Raw genomic sequence first — 10,801 nt, forward strand, 5'->3', positions numbered from 1 at the left:
CTTTTGTTGAAGTGACCTTGAGCAACACAGTGAACCCTGGCTGCTCCTGAGGCGTCACTCCTGCTGACCATGTCCTCTGACCTCCTCAGTGTTTGGATGTGACTCATAGGAATATGCAAAGAATGTCTAATTACACTGTATGTACGTACTGCCCTAAATTCCTGTGTCCCACTGTACCTTCTCATGCACGTTAAAACACATCACACCACAGCTTCAGCCTTCAACTGCTCTGCACACCAAATCAGAGCCGAATTGCTCGGGTTTATCAAGGTAACTCATCTGTTCACATAGTTTTAATTTTTAGCACTTTGTGGCTTCCTAAATTTGACTTGCAGAGTGCTTTGTGAGTCCTGGCTGTGTGGTAAACCCACACCTGCATTTACACGTTTGAGTTTTTTTTTTCCAGCTCAGCCTTTAACACAAATACTTCATAGTTTATTTTTTCACTCTTATCATTTTCATTTCTTTAGAGACATTGCACTTTAATTGCATTCTCTATAAATAACATGAAAATTTGCCATAGATAATAACACCTCATTCAGTGCATTTGTGTGGATACAAAGGTAGGCATTTTTGTGCTTTGAATTAGCTCAACTTTCAGGCCATTACCTGATTTGATTTGAGGCTGTTTGTGTCTCCCTCCTTTTACAGTATGAATGGTGCTCAGTGCTCAGCTGGTAGGTAGCCCAAACAGCTTTGCCTTATTTTGTAGTTTATTTATAAGTAATACAATGAATAAAGACAGCCTTTAGTTTGCCCTTCACACCCAGTTATATGCTTTTTAATGAAATCTAATGAATTACCCATAGCATTAAATCCTGCTGTAATTAAATATTACTTGTATGTTTCAATTGTTCACATGTCATGGTTATCTTTTAAAAGTTGTGACATCTACACTAAGATGTGTAATAAATACTGCTGAAAAGAGGAGTTTACTTTTTTAGATAAAAATACTGCATATGACCCCATGAATCCTGTTTTTAATCCTCTCAATTCTTTCCCTTTCCGGCATGTTAATCAGTGTTTCCTTGGCTTGGCCTGCATGACTTGTGATGCTACCTATCATTAAGCCAAACCAGAAATACAGGTCTGAGATAATCCACACAGGCTTAGTAGCTTTGCAGTGTGTCCATTAGGCTGTGTTTATATAGTTATCTCCTACCATTATACAGAGCACACAACTAAAGGACACATTATATATGCCACTGATATTACTTTGGCCAGTAAAACTGAAAGTAGAATATCACGTCGTAGAAACGAATGAAAGTGACTCCAAAATGTATGACATTTAGAAATTTGTTAAAAGTATTAGCATTGCTTTGTAATACATTGTTGATTTTCAATTAAATATAATATTGTGTATTCTCCAGACGGTACGATGATTTAGTTCATTTATTTTGTACAAATTATATTGACTTAAGATATAATTTGGTAGAATTATGTTTAGCAAACTTTGTTGTGAACATTACAAATGAGTTGATTTTTGTACTATCAGGCACTCTTCTCAAACTCTGCATTTCTAAACACAGGATTTGAACTTCAGTAGGCACTGGAATACTTTGAAGCAGAAGGGGGTCCACAGTGTAAGTCGGAACAAGTCTTAGTCGAGTTATCAATCCGCCTACAAATTATAATGTTCCTTGCTACAGAGGTCTGTGCACATCTGCCATGAGTGAGGGTTGAGAGGGTTTTTTTTCTCCGCTTGTCTGTATTTTTTTTATTGCACTCAATGGTAAAATTAGAGAGGAGGGGAAAAAAAGCTGTAAATTGTTGATGACAAGGACAGAAATGGGAATGGCCCACACATTTAACCTGTAAATGCTTAATCAGTTCATGAACATTTGGTTAAATATAAAGAAACACGCATTCTTTGCATCAGTGCCATTGTACAACTATTTGTTTCACCCTCCAAAGAGCTACAGAGGATAACATAAAACAGCCTTTCTGTCCTTTAGCTTTCCCACCTTTTCTGTTTTTGTCCCTTTTCCTCCCGCTCATTGACTCTGCCTGTACGGTGCTTTTAGTGGGCCTTGTGTGGCCGGGTTAGAGATGGATGTGTGGCCCTTGGGAGCCGCAGGCAGAGAGCAACACTGATCATGTCAGACAGGCTGGGGAGGCTGCATAAGATCATCATCACACAACAGTGGAGTGAATCGCAGCAGTGGCACTTTCACACAACCTTTGACCCCTGGGGTAATCTCCGAGGTCATGATCAAGGTGAGGGGTCAGCAAGGGCCCCTCTGACCAGGGAGTCAGAAAGCCCCTGCTGCTTATTCCTACTCTTTTTCTCTATGTTGTTGCCCTTTATTTTTACCCTCTCGTCTCTGCTTTCTTACTCCCTCATCTTCTATCCATTTCTCTATCGCTCATACTCTCCATCGCCGGCTGGGACCAATTGAGACATCCCATCCCCTGGGAGTGCAAACAGGAAAGCAAGAGAAAATCAATATGGAAGATGAGTGAAAACCTGGGGGACCGATCAAAAACTAAATGCTACTCTCTGTGTTGGTATGATTCACACTCCTTCCCAAATACATAAAGATACAGAGTTGTATTAAACAAGAGGTTAGCTGCAAACACAAGTCTGGAAAATGCACAAAGCTTCCAAGGACAATATAAAATGAATTAACAAGCCCTTTTATCTGTTTCTAGTGCTGTCCAGGTCTCATGCATGTACACTTGTGTCCAGTTCTGTAGTAAGGATGCAATAGTGACCCCTCAATGGAGATTCAAGGTCTGCAGCAGTAAATGAATGAGCCTGATACAGATTTTTTTCTTTGTTTTTTCTTGCAAGAGGGTGGAGGAAAGATGAAGCGAACATAAATGCCAAGTTGTAGCCTGTCACTCTGGCTGTAATTTGAACTGAATAAAATGTCACCATATCGCCAATCAGTTCAACTTTAATTATAGCACATTTCCAGCAACATCGGCCGTGCTTTTGTGCTGCATAACAAAGGGCTTTACTGAATGGAAAGAAGATAGAACAAGCTCAATCTTATGTTATTTCTTGACCTCAGACACCTCTGCTATTTTTGATGTGAGACTTCTTAGGCTTACGTGTATTTACAGTGCTGGGCCTCATCATGTATCCATAACCTGAGTTTCCTTATTTCCCAACACACAATAACCCCAGGCAGGAACAGTAAATTATTAGCTGAAAATAGAACTGTTCAGATAAATGGGAGGATAAATAATGTAGAAAGAATACAAACCTCTTAAGGGGATAGTCACACACACACATACATGCATGCACGCACACAAGCCGATTTTTTTTTTCTTTTTTGAGCAACCCAGCGAAGAAAAGTGAATGGATGTAACAGGAAGGAGGAGGGCTCAGTGGAGACACACATGCTGCTCGCTTCATCTCCTCCCATTCCTCCTTGTCTGCCCTTTTTTCAGACTTCATGACATACTCTGTCTGTGGGGAGGAATAATGTTGTCCCAGTAACTGCATGTTTTTCCTGCCCACCAGAGATCAGACACAACTCACAGTGCTGGATTTCCAGCCCTGTCACCTCATTATGTTTTTGTAGGGCTTGATCAGAATGCTTTCCTACAATGACAACAACCTGGACAGCTTTGACACAAAGAGTCCAGGGTTTGTGTTCTTCCTTTATTCCTGTATTTGTTTAGGATAAATATCCACATTAAAACTCGGTCATTTATTAACATTTCTAGTTAAAGGGTTGTACAACGTTGGGTCATGTTTCATAAATAAAAAATCCAAGAGAGCACTTTTCAAAGCTTTGCTGCTGCATGACTAATTTCCTAAAGAAATATTTATACATTGCTCAAATTATACATGCGTGTTTGGAGATAGACTCCAGTGTCGCTGACAGCTTTGTGTTTGTGTAGGGAGACACCTGGTGGTGAGTGACTCATTAGCAAGGTGCTTCTTATTACCGTTGCACCTCAGCAAGTACTGGAAGTTTTTCATCATCCTACTCATGAGATCTGAGGGATTGTTTCATATTTATTTTATTAAGGTTTATTAGCCAGAACGTTAAGCTGCACTTTTCCCGGCTCTCTAAAGCCAGTGGGCGTCACTGTCTGATTTGACCTCTGGTGTCCGTTAAAAATATATATATATTTGTAAGTGCTTGTCCTTTAAGTCTTGACTTATTTTATCAGGAAGGACACTGTGCCCGGGGACACGGTGTTTACCTAAAAGTGCCTGGAGGGCCAACAGCCAGTGGCCTCACAAAAGCCCCATTCAAAGGTGGCAGCATCCTAGACCAACTCTGCCACGTCAAAATACTTGCGCATACAACACTGGTGCAAATGTTTTTACTTAGTTTTGACCAAGAACTCCGAAGTCGAACATCACCATTGCGCAGCACAGAAGGGAGAGAGAAATGCTGGGAAAGGCTTGTCGGAATATTAGACTAGTGAAGGTTTCTGGCCAAATAATGGCAATGGCAGCTTATCACTTCTGAAAGCACAATGACTTTTAATTTGGGTGTGCCAATATCCTGCAATAAACACTGGAACAGACTGATATACACTACTTGATGGATAGAGGAAACAGCTCGATGTGAAGTTTTTGAAGCTTAGGGGAAACAGCAGGGTGAAGGGCGCCGATGGGAGCAGGGGGTGATTGGAGAACAGCGGGCCGCTGTACAGTCGCAGCGCGCAGGGCAGACAGGCGCTCAGGTTTGACTCTGCGGCTGAAGAGGTGTTTTCTTGTCCTTAAAACGACATGCTCCTGCGTCTGTCTGGCTACAGTAAGTTTTTTGTCATTACTGGGATTCTGCCTAAGCTACCTGCCAGATCCTTTCTCGCTGGAGCCCTTAAGTTCTGTCTCAGAGCATCACAGAGAAGCGACGCTCTTGATATGGACGCATCCTTTCGGTCGGTACAGTAAACTTCCGGACTGTTACGCACTATATCAGATCTATGGGTGCACGCTCACGGACGACTTGCGATCGTACCCACAAGCTGATGCTGTGATAATGCACCACCGGGAGATTGCCACCGGGCTCGCAGAACTGCCACCGGAACCGCGGCCCCGTGCGCAAAAGTGGATATGGATGAACTACGAGTCCCCCCCACACACACCTAGACTGTGGCGTTTTGAGGGTGTAATCAACCTCACCATGAGCTACCGGTCAGATTCAGATATCTTCCTCCCTTACGGGTTCCTAGTCCCCCGTGTGCGCAAACCCAGGGGTCTCCAGAACCGCTCTGCGCAGCTACCCTGGCGCTCACGCCTCCTCAGGCCTCACCTCGTGGCCTGGGTAATCAGCAACTGGTCCGAATCTCATGCACGTGTGGCCTTTTACTACCAGCTCCGCCGGTACATTCAAGTGGACGTGTATGGGCGCGCAGGCCGACCGGTACCGGAGGACAGCGGCGGCGGCAGCGTGGTGCGGCTGGTCCAACGATACCTGTTCTACTTGGCACTGGAGAACTCGCAGCACACCGACTACATCACGGAGAAGCTGTGGAACGCGATAAGGGCCGGTGCAGTCCCAGTGGTCCTGGGTCCTTCCAGGCAGAACTATGAGCAATTCCTACCCCCCGAGGCCTTTATCCACGTTGACGACTTTCCCACAGTGCGAGGACTGGCCCGGTACCTGTTGATGCTGAGGCGCAACCCGGCCCAGCTGAGGCGGCACCTGGACTGGAGGGGGAGCTACAGTGTGCACCAGCCCGAGTTTTGGGCTGAACATTACTGTACGGCTTGCAGGGCAGTAAGGAGGAGCAGAGGAAAGACAGATGTGGTCAAAAACCTGACCCGCTGGTTTCGGTCATAAAAACAGAATCATCACCTGCAGCACCTGAACTAAAGTGAGGGGAAAAGCTGGATAGGAATCCCCATCTCCTGCTTTTAAAGTTTACAAAACTGGCATAGCATTTAATCATCCGGGACTGTGAATTTGATAACTGAGAGTCAATAAGTTTGAACATGTTTTGTTTGTGTGCAGCTTATGTGTTTAGGCCATACTGGGGTTTTTGCATATTGTCTCCAGTTTACAAAAAACTTACATTACTTAGCTACCTTTCAACTGCAGTGTTAGTTGTTTGGGACTTCAATACAACATTAAATCGTAAACTGGTCAAACATTAGCTGGGAATATTATACAAGTGTTATATAAGTGTTTTTCAAAGTGACTTATAAACATGACTAGAGCTTGAAAACTAGGACTAAAACCACACTGTGCTCGAAAGTGGTTCTCACTAAAAAGAATATTGGCTAGATGTTTAACATGTAAGGAAACACAATTACTTTGGAGTCAAGAGCATGCAATGAATTCTCTCTGGAGTGGTGCTAAACTGTGAACTGTCTCATATTGTTCATATACCTCTGGCATGACTTATTAGCAGAAAAGGCAGCTGTACTAACACACACCCTCCAGTGTTTCATTGAACTTTGGGTTTACACAGCTATCCTTATTTTGCTGATGTTTTCACCATCAGTTATATATTGTCATAGCATTGTCTATAGCAGTAAAAAAAATGAAAATGAGACAAAAGAGGAGGTGACCTTGTATGCGTCGGAATTCACTTGATAGGGCTCAGAAGCTGTGATGTGGATCATTTAAATTTACACCACTGTGTTAGTGCCTTGACACAGAATTAACACTTTACACTGTTAAATGACTAATTTACTGCATGCACAGATGCCTCAGCAGCTGTTTAAACCACTGATGTCTGTCAGTGTTAATGCTTTCAGATGGCTAGAACATCCAGAGCACTCGTCCCTTTCATAATCTCATTCATGGACAATAGGGAACTATAAGCATATCAAGTTACTGGTGAGTAAAATCACATCCGCACGCTTTTAAATATAGATCCACCAAATGTCTTGCCTTCATTTTCTTGGAGTGTTTTTCTCATTTAGTAACCTATAAAGGGCATGTCATACCTTTCTGCTAAAGGGAAGCATGTACAGCACAACCTCTACTATCTGTAGAAAACAGGTGTGGGCCTGTTGACCCAACAGTATCTAAAAGAAAAGATCATTTGATCAAAAAAGAATTACATCATTGCAAATGGTGATAGCAATAAGTATTGCTGTCCATTTTAAAGCAGTGGCAAGTTTAAATTTTGTGGTGATTTCTATCTATTTTGAAGTGATTTATGTCGGCTGCACTCCTATGTATTGTTTAGTAGTGTGTAATCCATAGCATGATATCATGGTCTTGAGTGAATAAATGAAAACTTACAAAGTTATACTATACCTTGCCAATTGTCAAAGGTTTATATGTAACATATAGAGAACATAGGATTCAAGGCAGAGGTAAACAGTTTAAGGTAAGTTCAAATAACAAAATGCACAAAGACTAAATAATATTGAGTCGGAGTCCAAGTTGGGGATTGGTTTGGAAAGCAGGTAACAAGTCTACAAGGAAAGCACGTAATTAGGGAACAGTTAACTAGAAAAGCAGTTACGTGTCTAGATTAAACATCATACAGGTACTTTAACAAGACCGTAATAAACTAATTATACTCACAATCTATTGGGTACGAATTGGGGAAGAGAAACCTGTAGGGAAGAGTGAAGAGTCGGGTTAATTATTTATTACAGGTGAGTGGAGGAAAAAAGGAGGTAGAGACAAAGCATCTACTGGCAAACTGAGTAAACAGATAAGCATGGAAAATACATAAAAAATATACTGTTTCTCTCTCATCCACACATTTACACTTTAACAAATAATGCAGTTGGCCCTCACTTTGTGCATATCACTATATAAAGCTTTCAGTATTTTAAATAAAACATGTTATCTGTACTTTAACGTGGCTTGTGCACCATCCATGTCACACGCTGGTACAAAGAACCAAAAAACCAAGGGGCAGAGGCCTTGAAAGTCATCAGCATGTTTGAGCAGAACCAGGAGCTCAAAGAGGTTGAAGGTCAACTGTACAGTAGCCGCGTGCTCACCATCTCCCACCCTGGAGTTGTACTGCCTCCTTCGGTAATTTGTGTAACCGCTTAGTGTTTACAGACCTGATAATCACAGAGCAACCTGAGAGGCAGCTTAACAAGCAATTAGTCATAAAGAGACGTACCTGTATGAAGAATGGTTACAATGTTACAACTATTGTGCAGTAGTTGTTAATGTTGTTTTTTCTATTTGTATTCACTTGCAAAACTTGTAAAAGTAACATTAAAAAAAAAGAGAACATAGTATATAATGTCAGCAGTTCCCCTTTAATTATATTTCAATATATTATTCAATAATTAAAATAAAAGATTCTTAAAGCATAATCGAAAACCCAGTCAGTGCAGTGGGATTCATGTGTACTCAGTCTTTACCTGTGTTTTGTCAAGACCTGACCCGAGGGAGACAATTCTCTAGGCCTTGAAGTTCTTTGACCCAGAAGGAGCACGAGTCTTTAGAGGGAGGAATGACAGTATTCGTCTGCACAGACACAGCAGAGACAATCTCACGGTTTGTGAAGCCTCTCACCAACAGCACAAAATTATAAATCATTAACAAAGTTATGGGATGCAGATAGAGCACATGTTGGTCAGTGAAAGATGGCAGGTAATTTAAAGTCAAGGAGATGCAAACAGTGATTTTTCTTTTCTGTTCTTCTCCCGAAGGAAGAAATATCACCCCGTCTCACAGGCCAACAAGTTTACAGAAGCTGAGGTGAGTTGTTGCTTGGCAACAGGGTAAAATATTGGATGTATCAATGAGAAAGCGATGCAAAAGTAGCGGTGTTGGTGATACTGTTGAAGGTGAGCGTTGATGAATATCCAGAATCTGAGACAATTTAATTTGATTTAAACCCCTTAACTACCAGCTACAGCTTATTACAAAGATCTTTCTCAGTTCTCTTCCAGGCCCCCACTTCAGTAACAAAGCCATTCATAACCCACATGGCCCCTGGCTTGGGGCACAGTAATCTCATTTGTAGAGCAACAGATGTTTCTCTTAAAAACATCCGTCGAGTTGGGAGTGAAAGGTCTGCCTCTCATTCTCTCAAGGGATCAAAGACACCAGTCTAATCGCTGTGAAATCTGTCACATTTGCACTGGTTTGTAGAGACATATTAACTTACAGTAGGCTTTCAATGTTGTGAAATGTAAACGGTCTCCTTTTCAATCCTTGTCTCACTGCCTACATACATTTTATGAGGACTCTTCCATGTACTGTGCATTAAAAGGCCACACAGAGGGGGGAATGAGAGAAGAAAATGCATATGAAACAACAAAACCTCGACACAAATAAACAGCATGGCGTTCCCATGGCAGCGAGGTGCAGTAATCTGACGGCTGGTTTCCCATGGCTGTGTCTCCCTGCCCCATGGACCTCCACTCTGTCTCACTGATGGCTCCTGTGATTGCAATCATCCATCTTACTGTCAAAGACAAAAAAAGGGCAAGAAAGGGAAAATCACACACACCATCTCTCTTTCGCTCCCTTGTGTCCAGCAAACAAGCCACCCTGCTGTGAGCAGAGCCAACACATGGACCACAGGCCCTCTCCGCTGGGTGCTTGTGTGTGTGTGTGTGTGTGTGTGTGTGTGTGTGTGTGTGTGTGTGTGCCCATGCTTGTATGATCTACAGAGAAAACATGTGTGGGTGTGCACCTTTGGTTGTCTGTGCCTGCCCATTATACTGCATGATCAGTCACTGGAGTGTGCACGGGGAGCGGTGGACATGTCTGATCTTGCAGCTGATCAAAAGCACCAGAGAGTTGTTCCCTTGTGGCTGTGCAAGCGGGCCACATATCAACATGTCTCTGTTCAATAGACAAGAAAAACAAGAGGAAAGAGAGACAGACAGAGGAGGAGGAGGAGGGGAAGGTGTACGTGTGGGGGAAGACAGAAACAGGCAGGCATAGCACAGATGAAAGGATGCATAAAGAGGCCAGAGTGGAATATATGACAATGATACATAACCGCACTTATCTCCCCGTTCTGATGAGATAATTGAATGACAAAAGTCAGCTCTGGTGTTGTCTGTAGATGTAGTAGTGTGCGTGATCCTTCTCTGCAAACCTGAAAGCCCTTCCTGTCAGATTGTAACAGAGAAAAGTGCAATAAAGCCTTTACTATGTTGCTTGCAGGTAAATCGGATGTTTACAAACTTCCCCTTGGATGTTGCTGGTAACCTTGACTACAAGGACTACATACAACTACAGGATTCAAGGAGGACGAGAAGAAACAGAAGCATGAAAAGAAAGATGATGAGGAGGAGGGGCTGCAGCAATGCTTCTGCCTGTAAATAGTCTTGCCACCCTGTGAAGTAGTGATGTAATAAATGCATAATAAAGTGGTGACGCAAAGAAATTAAGCTCTTTGTTGGTTTGACTTTAATCTTGCTTTCATTATCAGAACAGATGAATATCTGCAGAGTGCAATGTGTTGCAAATTAAACAACAAAGCAAAAAAAAAATTACAATAAACAATAAACATGCACAACATGCAGCAAAACAATAGTTTTAAAAAAGTGGGTCCACATTGATCGCATCAGTCCTTTAAAACACAACTTAGTAGAGGCAGAACTACAACAGATAATGGGAGACATGTATCTCTTTTTTGGTAATAATAGTTAGAGTAGTAGTTTTATGCTTTTGGAAACACACTTTCTTTTTTACTGTGAGGTAAATGATCAAACTCTTATGTGTTTACAGTAATATGTAAAGCTACATCAAGCAGCTGAGCTTAGCACAAAGACTGGAAACAGAGGAAACAAACAGTCCAAAGGCTTCTGTTGTGTTACACATTTGTTGCACTTTTGAACAAGTGAAACGTAATACAAAAAGTGTTTAAAAGGGGTGAGTAGATTTTATGAGTATTAATGTTTAATAATAACTATAAGATACTGATAAGTATCAGATGATGG

The 10,801-nt window shown here is 41.9% G+C and overlaps 1 protein-coding gene across 1 annotated transcript; it reads left to right on the forward strand.

Moving 5' to 3' along the window:
- The first annotated feature begins 4,308 nt into the window (after positions 1-4,308).
- LOC137128828 (alpha-(1,3)-fucosyltransferase 4-like) lies at positions 4,309-10,237 on the forward strand. The gene is made up of 4 exons (XM_067507421.1): positions 4,309-6,758; positions 8,276-8,396; positions 8,552-8,600; positions 10,023-10,237. Exon 1 carries the CDS (start codon positions 4,581-4,583, stop codon positions 5,754-5,756), a length of 1,176 nt encoding a protein of 391 aa, XP_067363522.1. The 5' UTR covers positions 4,309-4,580; the 3' UTR covers positions 5,757-6,758; positions 8,276-8,396; positions 8,552-8,600; positions 10,023-10,237.
- The last annotated feature ends 564 nt before the right edge of the window (positions 10,238-10,801 follow it).

This window comes from Channa argus, chromosome 6, assembly GCF_033026475.1.
Source record: "Channa argus isolate prfri chromosome 6, Channa argus male v1.0, whole genome shotgun sequence".
Classification (NCBI taxonomy): Eukaryota; Metazoa; Chordata; class Actinopteri; order Anabantiformes; family Channidae; genus Channa; species Channa argus.

Excerpts from the sequence above, each read along its gene's own strand:
- LOC137128828 (XM_067507421.1), top strand. The coding sequence starts at position 4,581 with ATGGGAGCAGGGGGTGATTGGAGAACAGCGGGCCGCTGTACAGTCGCA.